Source organism: Muntiacus reevesi, chromosome 4 (genome assembly GCF_963930625.1).
Source record: "Muntiacus reevesi chromosome 4, mMunRee1.1, whole genome shotgun sequence".
Classification (NCBI taxonomy): Eukaryota; Metazoa; Chordata; class Mammalia; order Artiodactyla; family Cervidae; genus Muntiacus; species Muntiacus reevesi.
Genome location: NC_089252.1, coordinates 145,917,024 through 145,943,817, shown reverse-complemented (window position 1 = coordinate 145,943,817; position 26,794 = coordinate 145,917,024). Strand labels below are relative to the sequence as shown.

Below are 26,794 nucleotides of genomic sequence, written 5' to 3'. Positions count from 1 at the left end.
TACCATTTGAATAAAGAGCAGGGTATCAGCAGTTGTCTTGTCCCTGTCACTACCAGGTGGCAGGAAGGGGATCTAGCTACAGGCCGCAGCAATCCTGGCCACCCATTACATGGCTGTCTGTTTGCATACAGCTTCATGCGAAATATTCCAGCTCCAAACAAGAAACAGTGCAGAAACGTGGAGCTAAACTCAGCTGCTCCATTCAGATGGTCAGGGCTCAAGAGCCATGGGCAACCAGGGAGGGGACACTCTGGAAACAGCATAATTCAAGATGCAGCCAAATCTGGGACTGAGGTGGGTTCAGAGGAGACCAGGCAAGGCCTAACGGCCCTAGTCCAGAAATGTGCCCCAACCTAGGCAACGAGACTCACGCATATGCACAAATGCACATGCACAGGCGCGCACGCGCACACACACACACACACGCACGCGCGCACACAGAGCAAATAACATCACCGAAAACCTGGAGGCTATTAAATACGAAATGGCAGAGTTTTTTTTTTTTAAGTGAAAATATTTGCTTCTTTGATTCTCCTCAGTGCCCTGCACACCCCCTAGTCCCAGGAATGTAGATGTGGGGAGGACCAAGAGGAGTAGGTGGCCAGTGGCCCTACAAGTCTGTCTATGCTGAAGTCCCCATACCAACCGCCTTACTCTTCAGCCCAGTAGCTGCCTCCCATGTGACCATTCACCCGATTGGCACCATTGCTGGAGCTGCGGCCACAGGGGCCTTTTGTGCTGGTGGTTATATCTTCTTCCTCTGAGCTGCTCTCCACATCACTGCGATCATCTTTAGACACCTGGGAGGGATGGGGCCAAAGGTAGGAAAGGTAAGGACAGAACTCTTCTAGAATCATAAGACACAGCCCACAGAGCCTGTAGTTGGGCAATGTCTCCAATCTGGCCTACTTTCTGGCGGCACCTGGCTCAAAACACCTTCGGGACGCAGAGGCTCACGAATGCCTGCCTGCTCTCTGTGTTTCTCGCATCATCTCCAATTCTGTTCTCGAGGAAGGAAGGAGCTGTCTTGGTAGAAGAGTTTACCTTTCAGGACCAGCCTAAAAGAGCTAAAAACATTCACATACCCTTTCTCTTCTACCTCAAAAAAAAAGGCCAACACAACAATACAGGGCTGTTGTCATCACTTCCACTGCAGTTTTGGTTATCTAGAGTTGGATAAGGCAATGGTACCCCACTCCAATACTCTTGCCTGGAAAATCCCATGGACGGAGGAGCCTGGTAGGCTGTGGTCCATGGGGTCGCTAAGAGTCTGACACGACTGAGCGACTTCACTTTCACTTTTCACTTTCACACATTGGAGAAGGAAATGGCAACCCACTCCAGTGTTCTTGCCTGGAGAATCCCAGGGACAGGGGAGCCTGGTGGGCTGCCATCTATGGGATCACACAGAGTCGGACACAACTGAAGTGACTTAGCAGCAGCAGCAGAGTTTTGCTATATCCCCAAAGCTGATCCACAATTGGGCCTTTTCAGCTGTTCTACTCTTCCTGGGTTCAAATGTTAACATCCTATGATGCTTGTTTCTTCAATTTTTTCCCTTTTCTCATAACAGGATTACCTCTCTAGTATCCTGAAGATACACAACATGGTGAAAAGAAAAGCAGACTGGCAGTCAGCGAGACAAGAATCCCAGGCCCAATCATGCTGTTCTCTATGAATCTTCACCTTTCAAATTCAGCTTTTTATTCTGTATCTTCAAGTGAAGGATTTGGATTAAAGCAGTGTTTTCTGATCTAAACTATCCTGCATACCAAGCAAAGTATTTCAAATTTTCTAGCATGGACCATAAAAGTAAAAAGGAGAGACACCCAGTGAGACCTCGGTCAGACTTTTGCCCTCCAGAACTGAAGGTTAATAAACGTGTGTTTTTTTTTTTTAAAGTAAATAAGAGAAGGAGGTGATAAGGAAACAATACTACAATTGCTGTTACCAGTGGGTGGGGTACTTGCTTTGGTTAGCTCTAAGATTCTATGGTTTATTACAGCTATTGACCTCTGAACCCAGATCACAAGTTGATTATCTGATCTTCAGGAAATTTCCACCAGAGGGCAGTGTGTTAGATTTGAGCGAAAGGGAAGCTCAAAAAGGACGGACGGGGGCGGGAAGGGAAAAACAGAAATGGAAAAAAAAACAGAGCAGACTCTACTCTTGCCTCAATTTAGGAAAAAGAATCTGGCAACTTGAGCTCCATTCAACAATGCCCCACAAGGTCAGGAGAGAAGGCATGCTCCATACAATGCAGGGAAACAGAAAGGAAAGCAGGAAGGAAGAGAAACACATTCAGATAGACATGCTTCACTGAACACTAGAAGCACAGATACACTTACATGCAAGAGATGAAACTGTCCAGCTCCCACCAGGCATAGAAAAAAGGAAGGAGGTGAGAAAAGAGTGGAGAGTACAGAGTCTGGGTCTAATCCTTCCTGGATAGGTCACCTGGTCAGGGAAGAAAAGCAGGGGAAAAGAGAGATGTCCAATAGCTACACCAAGATGCACAGGCACACTAAGCAAGTTCTGAAACCAATTGAAGCCTTAAGTAACAGTGTCACAAGAGACCATACATTCCTGGGAACATCCCATCCCTTGTCCTAGAGTCTGTATCCTCCACCAGAGCCCCTCCCCTTGGGATTGTATGCTACTGAAGGCGGAATCCCTCAGGCTAATCACAGTTTGACTGACTGCTTCAGAATTTGCAAAATTCAGTTATGAGTTTTATCACAGAATAACGCCTTTCTTTGTGCTTTTGGGATCTTGACGTAAAGTGGGTATTTGAAGCCCTAAAAACCTATCTCACTTAAGACCCTGCCTCATGCAACAGTAAGTGAGGCTGGTACTTAATTCCTTATATAAACTGTATCTTGAACACCACAGTGTGGCCATCTTGGGGTGGCTTGTGAATTACCATACCACTCCTAGGCAATCTAACATCTTGGCTTCTATACAGTTTACATCTTGGAACTCTGCATATGATTTCCTTACATCTTGCAGCTCTGCATATGATTTCCTTTGAAAAAAGGCTTCCATGCTAAAAATAAAAATATGAAATCCATGATGTAGGTAAGTAAGGGGTAGATAATGGTTGAAATGGTCTCCAAAACCTAATCCTGTTTATTATTTAACAAAAGTCATTCCTATGGGACAGGAAGAAGGCAGATCCTGCCTCTGACATCTAAGTCATGTCTTAGATGGCTAAACACTCATACTTAAAGAAAAGATGAAAACCTTAGAGCCCTAGGCTTTTTGCTTGGTAATACCTGAAAGAAAGAAGCCATCTTTCACCCTTACCTTTCCTCGGATCAAGGCTTTGAAAGCAATTCGTGCAATTAGGTAGGACCAGATGACATGCAGAACCTGTAGGACCAGGAGAAGGCTGTTGAAAAGCCACCAGGAAGGATAGGGCCCAATCATCTCCCAACTCTCAAAGAGGGTTGTGTTCAGGATCCTATAAGAGGAAGGTCAATGGTCAGATTCTAGAGTCAAAGCCAGACACATAGGGATGAAGTTGAATTTCCTGGAAAGCAGAACCTTGTGATTTTACCCCATACCTTCTATCAGTTGAAGTTCCAGGGATATTCATGCACAGTGAGAAGACAGTAAAGAAAGGGGCCCATGGAATTTTCTATCTTTAGGGATAGTGGAAGATATAGCATTCTTAGCAACTGACAGAATAAATCAGATTACTAATCACTTCAAATAAGTCACATTACTAATCCAAACATGCAGAGTATCACAAATTTGGGACAACAATTTTAACAATAACCCTAGGAATAATTCAGATCCTCACGCACATATAGGACAGCTGATGGCCAGTTCCCTCAGACTAAGGAAAATCTCCAACCCAGAGAGTCAATCAATGACTTGTCATATAAAGTCATGAGTATAGAAGTGAGAGTGGTTTGGGAGTGGGAGTGGTCAGGGTGGGAGACAGTATAGAGCAGGAAAATAAGCAAAAGCCCGAGACGTCCGTAATCGGTGCAAAAGAAGGCAAAGGAGTTACTTAGGCATAAGATGAGGACTAATCCTCAGAGATGCATCAGGAGAGCCATAGCTAAGTGAGTTGGATGCTCTCGGTCTACATCATACTGCATTAGAAATACTGTACAAGGGAAATGAGGTCCTTCAAGAATCCATAAAAGGTCAGGTAAGTCAAGCAAAAAGCAGAACAATATATAAGGTTAAGGAACCTTGGTGTCTGTTCCCTAAACTGGTGACCAGTTTATTATTACATATTTACCACAGCTCCACAGCCCTAACACTTACCAGAATGGATAGATTCCTAGGCGAGTCACCACAAAAACAGCACTGAAGATCACAAAAAGGGTGTCACAGAGACGCTGGTACTTGGCATAATTGGCTAGCTTGGCTGCCTAGAGAAAGAAAGATAAGAATTGAATTGGGGAGAAAGCCAGTTCTCAAATAGGAAGAAAAGTAAAGAGGACTAGTGAGGAAAGAGTCGTTGAGGGGTCTTACCTCCAGCAAGAAGTCTGAGACATCATGTAGACACAAGACCAGCGTTCCCACTCGAACCATGTTGTTGATGTAGGAGAAGGTAATAAGTCCAATGGTGGCCAGGTGATGCACAAACATGATCAGAAAGTCCTAGGAAGGAATGCAAATAGAAGAGGCAGGTAAAGGCAAGGCCACAGAGCTGCTACACAACTCAGTGCCCTGCACTGTTCTTGGAGAATCTCATCCCACCCCTTAAAAGTTTCATCTTGTTTAAATTCTCCCCTAGGGAACTGCCTAACATTTCACCCAAAACTCTCTACATCAGTGGCTGACCCATAATCTACACTCAATCTATAGCTCAAAACACAGAAAAGAGCAATTTTCTTTGGTAGCTGCAGAACATGTAGACTTCAGATGCTTAGCTGATACCTGGAGATAATTTCCCAGGTGGTAGTCAGGCATACAAGCCTTAGATATCTCAGATTCCTTGAGCATCTGAGACTCTTCTGCATTGATGAAGGCAATTTCAACCAAAGGGACCTAAGAGAAAGGGGAGGTTTGTGGAGGGGAGAAGCTATTCCAAAACATTTCAGAGAAATGCTAAATAGTCCATCTTACAACAAGCACTTCCTGCTCTCAGATTTAAAGCTCTAACTTCCTCTTGGGTTCAAATAACAAGGTTAGACCCTAAGAAATCTCTAAATACCTGAGCTATTACACACATCTAATAAATACTTCTCAGCCCAGTGAGGGATAGAGGGTGGGAGGAGGCAGGTAAATTGCATCAGAGAAGCAAGGATATAAAGTCTATGCTCTCCATATGGATGGATACAATCATATGTTCTAGCTCTTGAGTTGGGATGAGTTCACAAGTACACATTCTAGAATGTTTTAAAACCTACATACATATTATAAACCTTTTTATATGTGTCATGTATTAAAATGAAATTTTAATAAGGAGACCTATGTCTCCATAGGAGGGTGTGTAACCGTCCTGAGTAACCAAAGGAAGGTGAGAGGCATTTAAATTATATATCACGCTTCTAGGTTATACAACAACTAATAACCCAGATTAATGTCTGGGTTCTACAATCAGGTAACCTTGATTTTCCTTACCAAAGATAACTATGAGTTAGTGACAGATTAGTGTTAGAGCTGTTGGAATTGCATTGACAGGTGGATGCCAATAAAAGGTGAAGATTCTGCCCTTTCTGTATACTTACAAAAAACTTAAGTCATTTCCAACTTTGCCATTCTGTAGGCAAGTCAACTCACTTCTCTGAATCTGTTTCCTAAATAACAGCAAGAAAAGGGTAAACTAAAATATCTAAAACCCCTCCCAACTGACATTCTTTTAAGTAAGTGGGGTCACCAAGAAGACAGAACAGAGAGGGAACAAGGGTCACTAATGGCAAAGTTCTTCTGGAATCGAAGCTTTTCCTGGATCAGGCCTTGCTATCCCTAAGTTTTGACTAGTTTCTTGAGCTTTATATGTGTAAGAACCTTGGAGAAAAACAGAAAAGGGTAGTCTTCTTAGATGGCTAACTGTTTTCATCCTGGCCTGCCTTGAATGACTCAAATATACTTCACTAGTCAGGTCTCACTTCTGAGAACACTACAAACAGCTAAAAGTCCCATTGAACCTACTTTCAGCCTCTTCTGTGGTCCTAATCAGGACAGAGAATCCATCACAATGACAATAATGGTAGCTGCTGGAAAGGAGGGTGTCATAAATCAGGGTGTTAAGGGAGCCAATGTCCTTACCTTTCTTTTAATGTCTGTAAACTGAGAAAACATGAGAGACCAATAGAAAGCCAATTCCATGATATAATAGTAATAAAGCCCACTTGTGAGAGGCTGGAAGAGAAAAAGTAGTAGTGAGGATACCAGTTAGTCAAAGACTCATTCCATGTCCCCAACTTTCTTTGTGCCAGCGAACTCATACCCCCGATTATTAAATATTCTTCCTCTCCATCATCTTCCAAGATGTGCAATAGTTAACAGACTTTGGATTGGTGTTGACGCTTAAAACTCTTCCCTTCCACATATACATCTTTGTGTGCTAAATCACTTCAGTCATGTCCAGCTCTTTGCAACCCTATGCACTATAGCTTGCCGGGCTCCTCTGTCCATGGGATTCTCCAGGCAAGGATACTGGAGTGAGTTGCCATGCCCTCCTCCAGGGGATCGTCCCGACCCAGGGATAGAACCCACGTCTCTTATATCTTCTGCATTAGCAGGTGGGTTCTTTACCACTAGCGCCACCTGGGAAGCCCATAAGCATCTTTGGCTCATCTTTTAGAGATCAGATAGGCTTTACTGGTAGCTCAGCTGGTAAAGAATCTGCCTGCAATGCAGGAGACCCCAGTTTGATTCCTGGGTTGGGAAGATCTGCTGGAGAAGGGATAGGCTACTCACTCCAGTCTTCTTCCGGCTGGTAAAGAATCCACCTGCAATGTGGGAGACCTGGGTTTGATCCCTGAGTTGGGAAGATTCCCTGGAGAAAGGAACGGCTACCCACTTCAGTATTCTGGCCTGGAGAATTCCGTGGACTGTATAGTCCATAGGGTCGTAAAGAGTCAGACATGACTGAGTAACTTTCACTTTCACAGTTAACAAAGACATGACTGAGCAACTAAGCACGCGCGCGCGCGCACACACACACACACCACAATCAAATCAGTGTATCTGGGCAATTTAGAATTCTGGGTAATTTTCAGGGGATTAAATACACTGAGGCCTTTCCTTCTTCCACCCTGTTAGCAACCCCCCGACATTTTTCTACTTTAGACTACAACCAAGATGCTCTTATGGGATTCAAAAGGGACACCTGAACCAGAAAGCACCTTATTAAGTGCCAGGAAACTGCTTTTCTTTCCAGCCCAATTAGGGTGAATATCTGGAACAAACAGATCCCTGGACTTCACTGCTGTTGGGGACCCCAAAAATACACACTGTGAACATATGACTCAAAGAGACTCAGTCCCTAATCCCTTAAGAATCTCAAGGGAATGTGCCATCTGCCCTGGGACTGGTGATGCACTCTCCCCAACTCCATCCCACATACACACACACACACGCACATAAGGCCCCTGTCTTGAAGGGCTCAGATCTTACCTGATAAGGGTAACTGTGCCAGCACTGTCGGGTGTCCCAGAACCAAGGTGACTAAGAGAAAATAAACAATCCAAGTCAATTTTCAGAATTCCCCCCTGGCCCATCTACACCTTTCTCTCTATACTTTGGGTAAAGAGATGGGAAAGAAAATGGAATCCCTCTAGACAGAATTTAGGGATCCTTAAAGGCTAACTAAACAATTATACTTTTTTCCTAGAAGAAGAAAGTGCTACTACGAAGAGAGAAACCATACACAAGAGCAAAGAGAGTGCTAGGATAGCTTTTGGAAACATCACAACCTGGAATATATAGGAAATTGGGAGGCAGGAAGACAATGATTTCATTTAATAATCAAAGGAGATCTCTCTGTGCCAAAGATTCAAAAGTCAAAAGTAATCATCTCCAATGGAGTTTCAATTATGTCCTTTAAAAGGGTTATCCATTTCATCTAAATTGTTGAATTTATTACTATTAAACTGTTCATAATGTGGTCTTACTATTCTTTCAATGTCTATAGGACCTATAGTGATAGCCTCTTTTTCTCCCTAATACTGATAATTTGTTTTCTTGTTTTTTTCTAAAGGTTTATCAATTTTAATTAAAACTTTCAAAGAACCAACCTTTGGCTTTAGTAATTTTCTCCATTATTTTCTAATGCCTATTTCACCAATTTTTGCTTTTCTTCTTTTTTTTCTTTCTTTCCTTTAACTTACTTTGGGTTTACTTTTGCTCTTCTTTTTCTGGATCTTAAAATGAAAACTTAAATCATTGATTTTAAAGTTTTCTTCTTTTCTAATATAAACAATTAAAGTTATAAATTTCCTCAAAAGTATGCTTTAGCTGCATACCACAAACTTTGGTATGTTGTATTTTCAGCATCATTCAATTAAAACTATTTTCTAATTCCCTTGTGATTTCTTATTTGATCTCGGGGTTATTCAGGAGAGTTGTTTAACTTACGAATATTTTCTAGATGTCTTATTATTATTTATTTGATTCCTGTTTTAATTCCATTATGGTCAGAGAACATATTTTATAAGATTTCAAAATTTTAAAATTTGCGGAGACTAATTTTATGGCCTAGCATATGGTCTATCTTAGTTGATCTTTTACATAGACTTGAAAATAATATATATCCTTCAAAAAAAATAAAAATAAAAAAAAACAATATATATCCTTCAGCTGCTGGTGTGGTGTCCTATAAATGTCAATTAAGCCAAACTGGTTGGACTGTTATTTAAACCTTCTACATCCTCAGTGATTTTTTTTTTTTTTTTGTCTAGTGATTTAGTCAATTATTAAAAGCATTAAAATCTCCAAATAGGATTGTGTAATTGTCTATTCCCTTCCTTCAGTTCTGCTTCCTTATGTTTCACATATTTTGAAACTTCAATTATGCATTTAGAGGAAAATACTGTGGTACAGTAGGGAAAAAAAAAAGACTCATGAATCAAAAAGCCTGAAATTCTTCTTTGACTCTGATAATCAATTGCAAAGCAGGAATAATATCTACTTCAATGATTTACTGACTTCATTTCTGTAACTGTCTCCTCCTTGCAAGAATAGGACTTTTGTCAAATGCCTTGTAAGCCATTATGTACTATGTTGATTTAATTAATACTATTATTATTAGCATTACTTAAGGAGAAACAGAGTCATGAGGTTACTGATGTCAGGCCCCAGACAGAAGACAATCTATTTAGCTTATAAACCTGGGCTCTAGGCATCACAAAGAAAAAACAAAAGAGAGTAGAGGACAAAGCTATAAAGGTATTTAACTCTTATCTCTAGGGATGCACGAATGATTAGAACCCAACAGAGAACCAGAGAAAGTTCAGACTCACCGACCAGAGAAATCTAATTCCGTAGCAGAATATACATAAATAAAAAGTGAATCTCCACCTAGATGGGTGAAGAGTAGAAGTTAGACAAACATTTACTCAAAAGAAAGTCTTTGAGCTAAAGAATTCAAGATAGCACATTTGGAGATAACACAGTTACTCATAAGAAACTGATGATATAATGTTACCCAAAAAGCCAAAGACATAAAAATCTTCCAGCCTCTGTTTAAAAATAAGATTTCTACAAGTATATACTGGTTTCAGTGAACTTTTCTTCTATATCAGACTCCCTGATGATAGTGCCTATGTTTGGGTTTTTTTTGCATGACAATGAGAAATAGTGCTTGGTGTCCAGAGGATAATCAGTAAAAACCCAGTGAAATGAACTACAGCATGTCCAGAAAAGGGATGCTTCCTATTAAAATGTCAATCTATAGCAAGCTGGAACTATCTCTACCAAGGTATACAAGGGTGTGCATATCTACCTATGTAAGCGAAAGCAGAGGAATTCCCAATTTCTTTGGGAAAGGTGAACAAAATGCAACTACAGCTAGCTTAGCGGCAAGCATGTCTAAGAAACTAAGGGTGACCAGGCTTTCAGTTCTCTTCTTTCCAGCCTATAACAGAGTTAGCCTTCTGCATCCATTGACTGTTATCCTAACAGGAGAAGTGATTTCCAAAAAGAAAACCTTAGTCCAGTCATACCCCACCCTTCTCGCTCCCCACCTCCTTCCGTACACCTACATGCTTTCACAAAATTTAGTGAGCGTTGGGGGCTTGTCCTGATTCCTCCGATGGCGAAACCAGCATTGGATTTTTCGGACATCCCAGTCTAGTTGCTTTGACAGGCCCTCCAGCCTTTTCTCATCAGGATACTGTAGACGTATGACCAGAGTCAGAACATTGCTTTTTCTTCAAACCTCTCTCATTAAAGCCCTTTGACAAGCTGAGTGCAGAGGGGTAATAACTACAGTGACTTAAGTGAGGTTTTTCTTTCCAGGTTTCATCCCCAAAGTCATTTTTATGTAAGAAGTACTATTTTACACATCAAGGACCTTCACCTATACACATACCTATTTGGTTTTCTCCCTCCAGCCCAAGTGAGTAAAAAAAAAAAAAAATTAAAAACCCAACCTGGGAGGGAGGTTTAAGAGGGAAGGGACATATGTATACCTATGGCTGATTCATGTTGATATTTGGCAGAAACCAACACAATTATGTACAGTATTTATCCTTCAATTAAAAAAACCCAAAAATCCAACCTGCAAAGGCTATCAGTAAGTAACATCTCTATCTTCATTATGCAACTAGGTAATGACAAGAGCTGAAGCAGGGAAAAACAAAATCAAAATATGATATGTGTCTGGGGGAGGGGAGTAGGGGTGGTGGTGACTGCTAGGCCTAAATCTCCAATGTATGTAATCCTGACTTATTTAAGGTATCCTAGCCCAAAGGTATTTCCTTGAGTGGATAAAGTTCTCCTAATAGCTCTATGGACTATCCAAACTTGAAAGATAATCCCATCCTATCCTTAGCCTTGGAAATACTTACTCTCTATCCTCCCATGCCCTATGGGATGAACCCTAACAAAAATCTTCCTTTTTTTTTTTTTTGCCCACTTACCTTGGTAATAGACATGAACACCTTTTCAAGGATAGCATTAGGTTGTGCCTGATAAGGACCACTGTCCTGGATGCCAACATGGAGTGCACAGGGTTTGGCAATAAACCTGTAATGGAGAAAACCCAAAAGCCAATTCTAAAAATTGTTTGCTTAGGCATTAAGCAAAAATCCTGATTAGGGGACTGATAAAAAGAAAAGGGGGAAACACTTGGCAGGGAGCCAGAACTTTTTGATTTAATCCTGAATTCTGCCATTGATTCACTTGAGAAGTGACCTGTTTAAGAAATATTGGAACACAAGCTCTCTTTCCATTTTTCCCTGGTTCCCCTTATCACATTTTGAGCTTTAGAGTAAGAAAGACCTAGATCAAATCATTAGTCTACCATTTACTGCCTGTATGAACCTGGGCAACTTATTTAGTCTTGCTAAAACTCAGTTTTTTTTCATTTGTAAGAAAAAAAATAATATCAACATTCTTGCTACTAAAATCAACATTCATTCTTATGAACATAAGGTCAACAGATAAATAGCATTACTGACTTTTCCTAGAAGCTTTTTAGAAGTGCAGGATCTCAAACCCCATCTCAGACCAGCAAAATTAGAATCTGTACTAACAAGATTCCCAGGGAATTCATTCATATTCCCATTAGAAGCGGGCTAGAAGCAGGTCTACTTTACTTGAATCTTGTAGGTACAATGATATAACGTATATGAAGACTCTGACGCAAGAAAGTGCTTAATAAATGATAATTTTCCTTATATCAAACCATCAAGATCATAACTGGAGGGAAAAGTAGAACTGAGACTGAGCTCTTCCTAAACAAATATCCTTGGTCATGGTCACCTTCCTGCCTAATCAAAAGACTATGGAAGTAATTAGAACTTTAGAAGCTCTGAAGAAAAAAAACCCAGAAATTACAAAGAGTTCCAGATCTACCAATAATAAGACACATAAACTTGGTCAAGTCACTTAATTATTGAGTTTTGGTTTTGCCATCTAAAGGAGATGATGTGTAAGATTTTTTCTAAGATTCCATGATGATATAATTGATTATAATTAATTTATAACTTTTAGATTTGAAAATTGAGGAATTATTCCTAGGCTCTTTAAGAAAGATCTCCCTCTTTTCCACAACCAAATATTTCTATGAGCCTCAGTTCTAAGAAAAGCTTTATGTAATCACTTTCAGAATAAGTCAAAATCAGTTCTAGCTCTCTTAGCATCTTAGGGAGTTGTATGATGAAATAATAACTGGGAGGTGTAAGATGGAGTGCTCTTGACCTATTTTATTTATCTGCATTCAAATCCAGAATTTATCTCTAAGGGAGGGACTGAAAATAAGAAGCTCTGTTTATTATCTTTCTCTGCGAAAAGTTCTTTTACCTTTATCACCAAAGTTCCCAAGACATGGGGAAACACTGATTCAGAGCACAAAGTAATCCACATCTGTAACCCATTCTTCTATTTTACACAAGTAGTATAAAACTTTCATTCAAATACCAATGCTAATAGAAACATTAGTTTATATTTCCTGGTATATAATTCTGTGTACAAATATTTTAAACTCCTACCTGTTCATTAAAAGGCAGCTATTATTATTTTTACTAGAAACAGTTTGGTCTGGGTACTCCCTGATGGTACCTTGAACAAAGTGAGAAGAGCAGGAAATCCTCTTTCACACAACAGGGACAGGTTTCTACCCTGACCACTTGGGTGAAGCCAAGATAACTGCTTTATTATCTAGACCTTGAAGCAGACTTAATATCCTAGAGCTGTCATAAGCTCACATCCTGTCCTCATTAGTTCAGAGTTCAATGAAAGACACAGCTACTGGCATCAAGTCAGTGACAGCTGGACAGACCTTAAGAAAATCTGCTTATTTGACGAAATATTTATTGGGCACTGATATTGTACCAAAGCATGAAGCACAAAACCCACAATAAGGAATTATGATTGAAAAAGAACTTTTCCCGTGTTAAAAAAATTCAAAACAGGGGACTTCCCTGGCAGTCCGGTGGTCAAAACTCTACACTTTCACTGCAGAGAGCACGGGTTTGACCTCTGGCTGGGGAACTAAGATCCCACATGCTATGTGGCACAGCCAAAAACAAACAAACAAACAAAAAACATTTCAAACCCGAAATCTGAACAAAACAAATACTAGTCATGCATTCATTCCGTATCACTTACCTGGCATTTAGAATAACAGAAAATAGGTATCTAGGTTGTTCTAATTCCAAAGAGCCTAGAATTATCATTCATCATTTCTGCTAGATCAGCACTTCTCAAAGTGTGCCTGGAGACTTGCGACATTTTTCAGGAGCTCTGCTCTGCAAGGTCAAAATTATTCTCATAATAATTCTATAGTTTCATTAACAGTTCATTTCTCGCTCATTCTCTCATAAGTGTACAGTGAAAATTTCCACAGCTTACATGACACACAGCCAAGAGACTGAAGGCAGAACTGATGAGAATACAGCTGCTAAATGCCAGAGACTCAAAAACATAAAATAATACTATTTTCACATTTTTTTTTGTTTTGGGAAACTGCTAAGTTTTCATAAAGCATTAGTTAACATTACCAATACAATATATTGTTATTTATAAGCAAATGAGTAAATACTTTAAAAAATTGTTTAATTTCTAAAACGGTACATATTGATAGTTATTATCCATATAAATAAAAACTCTCTAGGGTTCTTGATCATTTTTAATAGTGTAAAGGAGTCCTGATGTCCTAGTTGAAAACTACTGTCCTGGATAACATAGAGAACTCAACTTATCTTGTGATTTTCTGTTCAGTCCAGGATCAATCTGTTGCCCAAGTTTTAAATAATTTAAAGACCAGACTGCCCTTTGCCTAAAGATCTGAGTAAGCAGGCATTCAGTGGTCTATAGTGGCAAACTACTCCTTTCCATCTGCCACACCAGGAACATTAGTCTAGTGATCCAAACCCTGATTGTAATATATCTATCCTGCTCCATAGAGATCATTTCATTCTGCCCCTTTCTTGCCCTCCAGATACATGGTAGCAGCTGACCTAAGCCTGGGTTAATTTAAGATGAAATTACTCACCACTTTGCTCTTACATACTAAAGACAAGAGCTAGACCAACAATTCTTTGTGACCCACTGCAACATCATTGACGAATATGAACTATATACAAATATATTTGAAAGTCTAGATTGAGTTTCTCAACTAATGTATCATGGCAGATAACACAGATGGGCCATATTTTTTTTCTTTTTTAAGGCTCATTTACTTTTAAAAATATTTATTTATTTATTTATAGCTGTGCTGGGTCTTTGTTGCTGCTTGGGCTTTTCTCTAGTTGTGGTGAGTGGGGGCTACTCTTTGTTGCAGTGATCAGGCTTCTCATTGCGGTGGCTTCTCTTGTTGCAGAGCATGGATTCTAGAGTGCATGGGCTTCAGTAGTTGCAGCGAGTGGGCTCAAGAGTTGTGGTTTCTGGGCTCTAGACCACAGGCTCAATACTTGTGCCGCATGGGCTCAGCTGCTCCTCGGCATGTGGGGTCCTCCCAGATCAGAGATCCAACCTGTGCCTCCTGCACTGGCAAGCAGATTCTTTACCAATGAGCCACCAGGGAAGCCCCTAGATGGGCTATGCTTATGTCGAGATGTTGCTTAGCTCTCAGGGTGGTCCACGGGGTGGACGGTAGCTAGAAACCCTGTCTGTAGCCTCTGGTCTCACGTACCCATTGTGCATGCACATATTACTTTCTATGTGTGCAGCAACGTGATTGAATTGGGAAGCACTGGCTTAGATCAATTCTGGAAACATACAAAAATGTAAAAACCGATATATAAAAAAGAAAAATAACCATCAAAGAAACGGAAATAGACAAAAAGATGAAGACAGGAAAAATACAATAAAAAGAGAAAGGTCTTATACAGACTGATGAAGATGGTATATCATTAAATGAAGAGTACTGAGTAACTAAATATTTTGAACCTGAATGCTCCACCCATTCATCTTACACACACACACACACACACACACACGGAGAGATGAAAGCTGAGATATTTAAAGGTAAATGTGGAGTCCCATAGAAAACAAATTCAGAAAGTCCTTTCCCTTTACAACTGAATTCTTTTTCCTTCCTTCCATCTTTCCTTCCTCTCTTTCTGGCCACGCCACTTGGTTTGTGGGATCAAGGACTGAACCCAAACTCTTGGCAGTGAAAGTGCAGAGTTCTAACCGCTGGACTGCCAGGGAATTCCCTACAATTGAATTCTTAATAAACCAATCACATAAAAAATTTGAGCAGTTTCTGTAGAGTTGAAAGGGAAGGAGAAAGTAAAAAAGATACTGAGGCAGAGGGAACAGCATGTGCTAAAGAAGAGATAAGAAAGGGCTTAGAGAACTATGCAATGTACAAATTGGGAGTGGGGGTGGTGACAGTGATAGGAGAAAAAACTACACAAGTAGTTAGGGGCCAGATCACAGGTGCCTTGCATGTTATGTTAAGCTTGAACTTCATCCCACAGTTGATGGAGTGTCACTGAAAAGATTTTAGGCTATTGTAAAAAATCCATGCTAGATGTCATAAAGCACTGAACTAAGGCTACAGAAATGGAAAGGCAAGGTTGGATTCAACCTAACATATGGCAAGAAAGTGAAACTGATAGAACTTGGTGACTGGGTAGATATAAGAACCAAAAGAAAAAGAACCAATGAAAAATCAAGGGTGCCTTCTATGTTTCCAGATTGGAAAACTAAGTTGATTATGGTGCCTCAACCAAGTAGAGAATAAGATAAGAAAAGCAAATTTAGGAGTGAAAGATGAGTGGTCTGTATACTGATTTTGAAGTACTTGTGGAACATTGAAATTCAACAGTCTAGTAAGGCAAATAAACCTGGAAAAGGGGCTTAAGATAACATATACACAAAGATATGAGAAAGAAGAGAGAGAATGAGAATATAGGTAGTAGCTAAAATTATGAGGGTGGATTGACTGCATAAGAAAGGAATATAAACTAAAAAGAGAACAAAGGTAAGGATACTAGGAAACACAACATAAAATGTGAATTTAGTGGGTGGGAAGGTCAGAGGTGGAGTCGTATCATACGAGGCAGAGATCAAGTAAGACAAGGACTTCAGTATCCACTGGATTTGGCAATTTAGAGACCAGTGATAACCTTCACCAAATAAATTCCAGTGAAATGGAGACTCTAAAGGACAGTAGTGAGTTAGAGCAGTAAAAATATAAAGAGGAGAAAAAAAGAAGTGGAAATAGCTAGGGCTCTCTCAAGAATCTTGACTAAGAAGAGAAAGGAGCATCTTCACCTAGTGCATCAGAACCACTTTATCTAAAACTAATATCCCTGTGCTTTAGATCTATTCTCTTCCCGATCAGAAATTTCATTCTATTTAGTCCTCGTTTTTTCCTATTATTTTCAGCTTTGTTCTCTACTTGTTTCTCCTCGGACCTTGAATATGCTCAAGTTTTCCCATCCTAAAACAGCTCTTCCTGTTCCTCACACCCTTTGGCTCTCACCATCTCACAAGGAAAGTTCTTGAAAAAGTTCTCTCCTCATGACTTCTCTTCTAACTCCTACTCATTCCTGAACCCTCTTGTGTCTCTCATCTGGCTTTGGTCCATATTCTCCACTGAAGCTGCTCTTGCCAAAGTCGTTAATGATCTTACTGTGAAATCAAATGGATATTTTTCAGGCCCCTATCTTACTTGACAACTCAGTGCCATTTGACATTTTGAGCATGCTTTCCCCCTTGAAATGCTCTTTTCTCTTAGCTTCCTTTCTGTCACACTTTCCCCAGTAGAACTAGATTTTTTAGTATGCACTGCTAGTTTGGACAATGTGCTATGTACTTTGGACAAGTTACTTACTTTTCTGGTTGTTTCAGTTTTTTCATCTGTAAATGAGGAATAACTACAGTATCTACCTACTTCATAAAGTTACTATGAAGATTTAATGTTCAGTATTAGAATGGTGGCTGGGACAAAGTGAGTACTTAGTAAATGCTAACTACTGATATTTTCAGGGGCTTCCCAGGTGGCTAGGTGGTAAAGAACCCACCTGCCAATGCAGACAAGTCGCCTCACCTTGCTGGTTCCTCACCACCTGCATCTGGGCGGCTGCCCCTCTTCCCAGGAGGTGATGCCCGCATGTGCACACTGATATGATCAAACACTGTATGGCTATCATACCTCTTATCTTCTTTTGGGTTTCTTCTTCCTTTCTGTTATTGTTTTTCAGTCACTAAAGGTAGCTCGTGCTCAGCTGTGTCCAACTCTTTGTGACTCACAGACTGTAGCCCGCTAGGCTGCTCTGTCCATGGGATTTTTTTCCAGGCAAGAATATTGGAGTGTTCCTCTTCCAGAGGATCTTCCCAACCCAGGGATCGAACTTACATCTGCTTGGCACATGAATTTTTTACCGCTGAGCCATAAAGGAAGCCCTTAGTTGCTAAGTCCTATCCAATTCTTCTACAACCCCATGAACTGTAGCTGGCCAGGCTCCTCTGTCTACAGGATTTCCCAAGCAAGAATACTGGAGTGGGTTGCCACTTCCTTCTCCAGGCAATCTTCCTGACCCAGGGATTGAAGCTGCGTCTCCTGCTTGGCAGACAGATACTTTATCACACTGAGCCACCTGAGAAGCCTACCTTTTCCAAAAACAGTTTCCTCAGGGTTCTATGCAGATTCTTACTTTATCCTATACACTCATCCTGGGTGATCTAAGTCAACTATGGCAGAGTCTGAATGGTCCACAGACCCCAGAGCACCCCTGAGATACACTCTGGGGGTCCATAAATCAAAACTGTTTTCATAATACTATTAAGACATTCTTTGCCTTTGTTATGGTGTTGACATTTGGAATGATCATGCGAAAAGAGCAATGGTGGATACACTTACAGAACCTGAGCACAAATCAAAGCAGTGGCACCCAATTGTAGGGGTAGTTACTATATTCTTTCTTGCTATAGCCCGTTGGTTAACAACAATGACGCCACTTTCACTAAAGCATGCCCTTGATGAAGCAATACAAATGATTAATTTTATTAAATGCCTACTCTTGGGACTTCCCTGGTGGTTCGGTGGCTAAGACTCTATGTTCCCAATGCATGCGGTCCAGGTTCAATCCCTGGTCAGGGGACTAGATCCCACATGCCCCATGGGATTTTTTGCATGCCACAAGGAAGATCAAAGACTGCACATACCACAACTAAAACTCAGAGCAGCCAAATAAATAAACAAATATTTTTTTAAAAAGCCAAGCCTTGGGTACATTTTTTAAAAAGTAGTCTGCAGTAAGACGGGAAGGACACAGAAAGCACTCCCACGGCATGCCAAGGGGCACGGCTGTCTCAGCGAAAGGCACTCGTTTGACTGAGCTGTATATGTTCGACTAAATCATTTTCTTCGAAGAACACCATTTTTACCCACAAGAATGACTGACAGAAAAACTAAGGTTATTCAGGACCTGTGTACTTAAGATACATTTTCTTAAAAATTAATGAAAAAGCCTGTTACTTTAAAAAAACAAACATTCTTTCCGTTGATAAAATTCAAGCTTTAAAGTGACAATGTGAATTTCAGAGAACTCATATCTGCCTTTGAGCTCAACAACTTCCCAATACATACTTCAAGGCTTTTCTAATGAGACTGTTACAATGAGCTAAACTATATGATTTTTTAAGTACCATATTATGAAATGTACATTTAAAAGATCTGTATAACTTAGGGAACCAGTATTTTTTCAAGTGACCAGTACATGACATCCATTCAAAGTATATAACAGACTGGTGGATTTTAACCTGATGAAAAGCTCATTGATATGGTTTCAGATTCCACAATGCAACCAACCTTTCTTGTGTTTTGGCATAATAACAAAGATAAAATACCTTCCCCTTCCAATAACATATCTGTGTAAAGTCAGCTTTTACTTATATACTTCAACCAAACCAGCATATTACAAGGGATTGAATGTAGAAGCCAGAGAGGAAAATCCAGCTATCTTCTACTAAGCTAGACATCAAAGAGATTTGCAAAAATATAAAATCAATGTTCTTCTCAATGAGTATTTTTTGTCTGGAAAATTATCTTTCAAATATGTTATTTATGTTAATGTAATAGGCTCATTTTTGTTATTTTTAGTGAAATAATAAGTATATCTCTTAAATTTCTCAATTTTGATTTCAAATACGAAAACACTGATAGGTATATGTAACCCACATTTACAAAACCTTTTTGGGATCCTCAACAGTTTTTAAGAGCGAAAAAAATAATGCTGAGAACAGAAGATTTACAAACTTCTAAATTATACTATTTACTCATTTACATGCAGCTGACTCCCAGCCATATATTATTTTGTATATTCCCTAAACATATGCACCCGTATCAGTGTATTTTTCTGAGTAATTTTTGAGAGGACAGGATTTGCTATGTACAGGCAAATGTGTTCTACACATCTGTTGTACATATATATGCTATGTGTGCTTGCTGTGCACAAAATACTGCACTTCTCAGGGACACCTAAACCACCAAATCCAAAACTTCTTGCATGGTCCATGCATAAGTAATCTTTGCAGGTTTTTTAAGGACTATTTTTTTTTTTTAATTGGCCAATTTGCTCTTAAAACAAAGCAGAAACAAACTACAAAAAAGAAAACCTTTATGACATATACTATCCTAAGCCACCACAAGGCATACACTGGATTATACCAGACTATTCTTCACTCCCATTCCCATCAGTTAGCTTCACTTAGATCTATAAGAATTAAGATGATTAACAACTGTGCAATTGGATGAATCTACTTGGTACTGACATGAGAAAAAAAGGATCAACATTCTACTTACACCTTAACTTTATTATGAAGGAAATAAGTCTCGAGATTAAGAATTACTTATATATTAAAATGTATCACTAACACAAACCAATTTAAGACTAAGTGGTAGTTTTATTATAGAGTAGCTAATGAATATTTTTGGAGAGCAGCAGTTCTCAAAATATTGCTGGAGAACAGCTGTGTGTGAGTGAGTGTGCTCTTGCTCAGTTGTGTCTGACTCTGCAACCCCCATGGACTGTAGCCCACAAGGCTACTCTGTCCATGGGATTCTCCAGGCAAGAATACTGGAGTGGGCTGTCATTTCCTTCTCGAGGGGATTTGCCCGACCCAGGGATCAAACCCACGTCTCCCGCATTAGCAGGTGGATTCTTTACCACTGCGCCATCTGAAGAACAGCTGCAGTTCCCTAAGACTCTCACTGTTTCATAACTCTTCCTTTTCCAACTATGTACATACGTTTTTTTTCATTAAACATATTTACCTTTTTACATTTTTATTTCATTAAACATATTTACCTTTTTTAAGTGGATGAGTAATTATACTACTTAATACATTTGCTTAAACCAGAAACACAAACGCATGTCAAATAAGAGACAGATTAAACAGTTAACAAAAAGCTCTCTCTTAAGAAGTTTTTACCATCCTTCATAATTCAAGAAAAAAGTGCTTGTTAGTGGGACATTAAGCCTGTATTTCAGTTAATAATGTTAAAAAAAAAAAAACCAAATCTACCTCTTCCAAACTCCCATGACTTAACCCTGTGCACACACTCATTACTCTATTTTATTTATTTATTTTTTCCATTACTCTATTTTAACCACTGTTTTTCTTGTTTTCTTCCTGCAGGCAGGCACCATGACTTACTTTTTCACTCTTGGCACACAGTTTGATATCTGGTATACACTAAGTTCTCAATACATAATCATTGAAGAATGAACAGGTGAACAAATGGGTAAAAACTTAATTCTCAACTAAAAAGATAAAGTGTTTCAAGGAAATGTGCCACCTGTCCTCCTGAGTCATAAGATAACCTACCAGCTCCATGTCAGAGGTCACTTATTTCTGGAGAATCAGTAGAAATTGAAATTAACTTATTTCATTCTATAACTGGAGACTTTCCCCAAGAATTATTAAAAACAACTACAACAATATGATTTAGTTTGAAACCCTCTGTGCCTATAATTAAGACTTGTTACAAATGCTGACACTAACCCAGAGCTACAAACTATAAGTAATACCATTTTTAAGAAGCTCCACAGTTTTGAGAATATAATAGTGTCATTACTCTTATTGCCTTATCAAGGCTGTTTAGCACTTCATGTACTTGACAAACTTGTTTGTTTACAGATTATTAACTACTCCAACTGAGGTGATGTATACGTGAAAAAAAAAACAAACTCTAAAGCAATGCCTGGCTAGAATGCATGGTTAACCAACAATGACTCAAAACAGACTATACCTAGTTATTTAACTCACTCAGAAAAAGATTTACAGTAAAAAAAAGAAAATCCCATTATTACTATAATTTTTTTTTTTTTTAGAATGTCCCATTGTTTAAGCCTGACCCAATAAACTCAGCACAAATCACCTTCTGGTGCTAGAAAACTGAATCAAATGTCAATCTATATTAAAATTCTCTTCTCAGTTATTAATACTTGTTTGAATCACTATCATCAACACTGGTCAACAGAAATAATGTGAGCCACATACATAAATAATTTAAAATCTTCTAACAGCCACTTTTAAAAAAGTAAAAAGGAAACGGGTGAAATTAATTTTGAAAATATACTTTAACTCGATATATCCAAAATATGATGTCAATATGCAATCAGTGTTAAAAATTGAGATATATTTTACATTCTTTTTTTTTCCTGCACTAAATCTTCAAAATTTGGTGTGTATTTTACAATTAGATCACGTCTTAATGCTGACCAGTTGCATCTGAAAGGTCCCAAAGCTAGTAGCTATTGTACTAGCTGGTGGCTACTATACTGGAAACCACAGCAGTAGATAATTCACAGAGAATTCTTCATATCTAGGAAAACTGCCTTTGTATCTAGGAAAATTGGTTTCAGATTTTTTTTTTGTTAGTTAAAAGTGACTATGGTTAACTCCTTTTGCAGTAACATCCCAATTAACTTTCCCAAAGATAAAGTAGGAGTAGATTTAAGTACAAGAGCCCAAAACTCAGTGAATTCTTTAGAAGGCAGCTTTATCAGCCTAAAACTATCTCTGATGAGGAAGTCAAAATAGGTATATCTCCCTTTCCCACTCTAGAAGAAAGGTACAGACTTCCCTTGATGCCTCCTCTTCATTAATTTCTTCTTTACCCATTTGGAGACCCTAGTTTTCTGACTCACAAAGTGGCTAAAGCAAAAATATCTGACATGTTTCTTTTCTGAGGTACATATATTGTCGCCAGGAACCTGACCTTAGTCGTGAGAGTATTAAGGGTTGTCTGCAGAACTTCAACACCCACTGCACAGAAAGGGCTGGGGAAAGTCTTCCAAGAGAGAAAGGTCATGAGAGTATTAAGGGTTGTCTGCAGAACTTCAACACCCACTGCACAGAAAGGGCTGGGGAAAGTCTTCCAAGAGAGAAAGGTTTCTGATTATCTGGAGCTTAGTAAGAGGCGGATTCTCAGATAAGGGCAGAGTTACGTGGTTGGCTTTTTCAATCTCACTCTGCTGGATCTGCAAACCTGACTTAATTCTGTAATATACCTTTAGGGATGCAGTGGAAAGGGCAGTCTCCCTTACAACCTAGCTAGCAGCTGTATCCATTCTTCCCAAAGTACCTCTCCAGTCTGGAGGACCAACTAATTCTGTATCACAATGTTGGAACATGATATGGACCTAGGAGGAGGGCAGTTGGTCTGTCAGAAAGAGAAGAAATTCTTCCTCCACTCAAAGGAAGTGGGGAAGAATGGGGGGAAGAAAAAAAAAAGAAAAAAGGCAGCATGCAGCAGAGGTAGCCAGACTTACAAGAGGAAGGTGAAATGAGTGGTTAAGAAATGTGTACACACACGTGCACGCGCACACACATACACACGAGTCACTGCTTTTGTTTCTAGTTACAAGATAGGCCAATACGTGAGTCTGTTTAGTGCCCTATGCCAGAGAATGGTATTGAGAAAGCTCCTTAGATATGCCAGTGAGGTTGCTTTGGAGGTAATGACAGCAAAGGGGATTGGAATAATGAATGAGCAGCAAGGAGAGGTATAATCTATCTCCTGTATAATTTACAAAACAATTTTCTCCTGGCAACATAAAGCCAATACAATATTCAAAATAAATGAGCCTATGTAGCTCTGATGGTATCAATATATTAGGTCTCAAGCTCATATTTGATGCCAAGGAATAAGTGCTCAGGGGCTACGTAGACATTAAATTTCAAACAATTTTACTTTTAGGATCCAATTTAAGACACGCCAAACCTAGCTTGGACTATTCATTCTCTCAAGTCTCAGTCATTAACATAATATTATAGCAAGTTTTAAACAACAGGTGAAAGAGTTTCTTATCTCTCTTTAGATAGGATAAAAGTGTGGCATGAGTGTGTGCATGGGTAGTGGGGAGAAAAAAGAAACTGGAGAAAGGTGCACAACATGCAAACATAGTATGGTGAAATTTAACTAAGGAAATCATCTATTGCATGCTGAAGATCTGGATTCTGTTTACTCCTCTGGGTATTTGAGTAGGCAAGGGTGGATCCTTCTCAAACATTCAATCAGTATTTACTGACCACATGCCACATCTAAGGTATTTTGCAAGGTGCAAGCCACCACAATGCAACCACTCAGCAGAGGCCCACAAAGGAGAGCCTCTATTCTTGGGTAGGACATAATCTACCATCTGCAGTTCTTTAGTGAAATAGCTAGATACATTTATTTATGGTCAGGTGGCTTTCAAATCATCCCTATCAGATGACGTTGCAGCTCTCCAGGGAATGTGGGAACTTAAAAAAATAAATGCTCTGTGTGGCTGATGAGAAGAAAAAGTAAGAATAAAGTGTCAACTCTATTTATTCTTTAGGATATTCTTAAAACACAGAGATAACTTACCAAAGGGCATAGTGTAAGACATTAAAATATGCAGGACAATTTGAAGCAACAAATGCAAAGTTCAAGTCAAACACATCATATTAAGTAACCAAGAATAAGATGAACATGGATCTGTTCTCCAAATTCTAGAATACTAGGAACAGCAGTATTAAATTTTAATTCTTGAAGGGAAGTTTAAGGAATGGGAGAAGTGGCCATATCGTACAGTGGAAGGAGAACGGGGCTGAGGAAAACAATCTGTATCTTGGTTCTACCTCCTCCTTCAGGTGCGTATGCAACATGTGAAAAGCTGAAAATGTTTCTAAGCCTTAAGTTTACTGTTCATGTAAAAGGAAGCTGGAGTTCTAGCTCTTACAGCCTATGGTTATCATATGAATCATTTCTAGAAACTAAGTAGTTAGGACATAGGAGAAGGAAATGGCAGCCCACTCCAGTGTTCTTGTCTGGAGAATCCCGGGGACGGGGGAGCCTGGTGGGCTGCGGTCTGTGGGGTCGCACAGAGTCGGACAAGACTGAAGCGACTTAGCAGCAGCAGCAGTTAGGACTTGAGAAAGAAGAAAATGTAGGAAAGAGACTAACTGAATCAATATTTCAGCAGTGAATTCTACTGCTGACTAAAGTGGTTTGATCTTAAAGAGAAACAAAGTAGCAAGACTGCGACTAGGGTTAAACTTTCCTAAGATCAAACATGAGATGAACAAGGTACCTATTCTTACTATCCAAGAAATATCATCCTAGAATGCTTTCACATCAGTATTCCCACCCATCCCTTCTCCCCTGACGATGGAGCACCATAGAAACCTTCGGATAGAATTCCCGCAGGTAAAAAGGATCCTTTCCAAGTGGCTGTGCCAGGAGATATGTAAGTCTTCACAGTCACCTGGGGGAACTCTTTGGAAATCTGAAAATATATGCAAGTTTATATAAAATAAGTGTCTATAAGCAACAGGTTATCTCCTCTTACCACTATCCTGGGGAAACTTCCATATTGTTAAACATTTATATGAAAAGAAGAGAATCTTCTGCCTAGGATGACGAACTTTCTTTTTCTTTCCTGAACTGTGTATCTCCTTTTCAGTCGTTATCCTTTCTCTTTCTTTTAGTTCTCATACACAGATGCTAAGGTACCTGGACCTAGTTTACTCCTAAGAGGGACAGTGGTTTGTGCCTCCACCTCAGGAACACTTAATATAATGACTACACTTAAAGAACTGCAATGCTAAGTTCCCGAGGACCCACAAAAGGCATTTGGTTCTTTTGATTTCATTTGCTTCACTTAAAAGCATCTTTATTTTTACACTTGAACCTTTGGTAGAGCACTCTGATGAAAATACATAAACACTGTGAATAAATGGATGAATGGTGGGCAACACGTAACACATTTTTGTGTCAGAAATAGTGGGCAAAGAAGTAATCCAAAACAGATTACTATCAATTTTTCAGACAGTAACAGAGTAGTCTATCTGCAATATATGCCCATCCTCGAAAGGGCATTTTTGCTCTAGATACTGGCCAAAAGAAGGCAAGATGTCAAAGTTCCACCCTCATTACCCAAGACCTATGCAAAAAGAAGTCACCTTTCCAGGGGGGTGAGTAGACTTGGTCAAAATCACCCACTGCTACAAGTTCACACTGTAAAATCACCACCACATCAAGTCCTCAGTGAGTATCTTTATCTTAGCAGACAGGAGCCACTCACTCAAAGAAAAGTGAAAACACTTTTGTCAAGAACACATGGTCGCTGAGAAGCTGGCTCAACACAACAGTCTTATAAGCCCTAAGGCTGTCGTCTTTTCAGTAGGATCACTCCTCCTTTCATTTCAGGTCTCCAAGGCTCGTTCTGCAACTCATTTGACATCTTTTCGTGCTCTGGAAGCCTCAGGCTCCACCACACCCTGCCAGATTTCTACTCTTACGAGCTCTGGCACAACTTTACTGAAATACACACACACACACACGTCCATGAGTTGACGAACCAAGGCTTAGGGCCTAACTAATCCTGTGTCTCTCAACTCCCAGAAACTACAGTGCCTTACAAATCTTAGCTTCCCATGAACCTGCTCCTTTCAGCTAGGCTCTTGACGGCCCCAACTAGTTCTGGTTCTCTTAGCCCTTTCTTGTTTCCCGCCTCGGGTTCTCGGTCGCAGTTCACATTCAACCTGTTTCCTGGTCTGCAGAATCCTTGAAGGTTGGGGAGAGGCCTATGAGACACCCCTGCAACTGACCTCCGGGGTCTAAATCTGAATGGGTCCAGTGTCCCCTGCAACTCGCACTCTTTTAATGTCCAAGCCCCAAAGTCTTTACCTAGGCTCCACGACCACCACGGCCACCCTCCAAGCATCTCCCGCGCGGCCCGGACTCTCCCAGGCCCCTGCTTCCGGGCTTTCCCTGCAATTCGTCTTCCGGTCCCGGACCTCGGTCTTTCGCCCTGGACCGGCTTCACCAGCCCGCGCCCCCGGCTCTTTGCACCGCTCGCCCGCGGGATCTCACCGCTCGAAGAGCAGCCTCACGGAGAACACTCCCGCCGCCAGTGGGAACACCGAGAGGATGTGCCGGGCCCGCGGGTAGCCGTAATCGTCGCCCTGCCCCTCGAAGTCGGCCCAGCTCACGTTCTGGGGCAGCCAGAAGCGCTCGCTCCACAGCCAGCCCCACAACAGGCCCAGAGCTCCCGCCGCCGCTGTCGCCATCTTACGCCCGCCCCGCGGCCCCCGCCGCCACAGCTTTAGCTGCCGCCACAGCCAACGGAACCCGCGGGGAGGCGGCCCCGGGGCGGGGCCGGACCGGCGGCCACCCCCTTCCGGCCCCTTCTCATCCCCGGCACGTCTCAGCCCGCCTCCTCTGCGGGGC

The 26,794-nt window shown here is 40.3% G+C and overlaps 1 protein-coding gene and 1 long non-coding RNA gene across 5 annotated transcripts; one reads left to right on the top strand and one right to left on the bottom strand.

Moving 5' to 3' along the window:
* Positions 1 to 26,794, bottom strand: CERS5 (ceramide synthase 5). Of its 4 annotated transcripts, XM_065934437.1 has the most exons (11): positions 26,438 to 26,794; positions 11,052 to 11,157; positions 10,173 to 10,303; positions 9,432 to 9,489; positions 7,588 to 7,638; positions 6,235 to 6,327; positions 4,492 to 4,620; positions 4,282 to 4,388; positions 3,307 to 3,463; positions 2,349 to 2,457; positions 658 to 800 (listed from the first exon to the last, which is right to left on the bottom strand). In XM_065934437.1, the coding sequence occupies exons 1-11, from the start codon at positions 26,632 to 26,634 to the stop codon at positions 793 to 795; spliced, it is 1,146 nt and encodes a 381-aa protein (XP_065790509.1). In that variant the 5' UTR covers positions 26,635 to 26,794; the 3' UTR covers positions 658 to 792. The 4 variants fall into 4 exon arrangements, with proteins under 4 accessions (XP_065790508.1, XP_065790511.1, XP_065790510.1 ...); XM_065934436.1 differs by lacking the exon at positions 2,349 to 2,457 and having other exon boundaries at positions 1 to 800; positions 26,438 to 26,781; XM_065934439.1 differs by lacking the exons at positions 2,349 to 2,457; positions 26,438 to 26,794 and adding an exon at positions 26,252 to 26,345 and having other exon boundaries at positions 1 to 800.
* LOC136167147 (uncharacterized) lies at positions 697 to 1,901 on the top strand. Its single transcript, XR_010663058.1, has 2 exons — positions 697 to 830; positions 1,574 to 1,901. It is a non-coding gene; the product is annotated as an uncharacterized lncRNA (long non-coding RNA).

Excerpts from the sequence above, each read along its gene's own strand:
- CERS5 (XM_065934436.1), bottom strand. The coding sequence starts at position 26,634 with ATGGCGACAGCGGCGGCGGGAGCTCTGGGCCTGTTGTGGGGCTGGCTG. Across the intron at positions 4,621-6,234 it reads TTACAGACATTAAAAGAAAG|GACTTTCTGATCATGTTTGT; the intron begins GTAAGGACATTG and ends ATTCCTTCCTAG. Across the intron at positions 4,389-4,491 it reads TCTCAGACTTCTTGCTGGAG|GCAGCCAAGCTAGCCAATTA; the intron begins GTAAGACCCCTC and ends TTCTTTCTCTAG.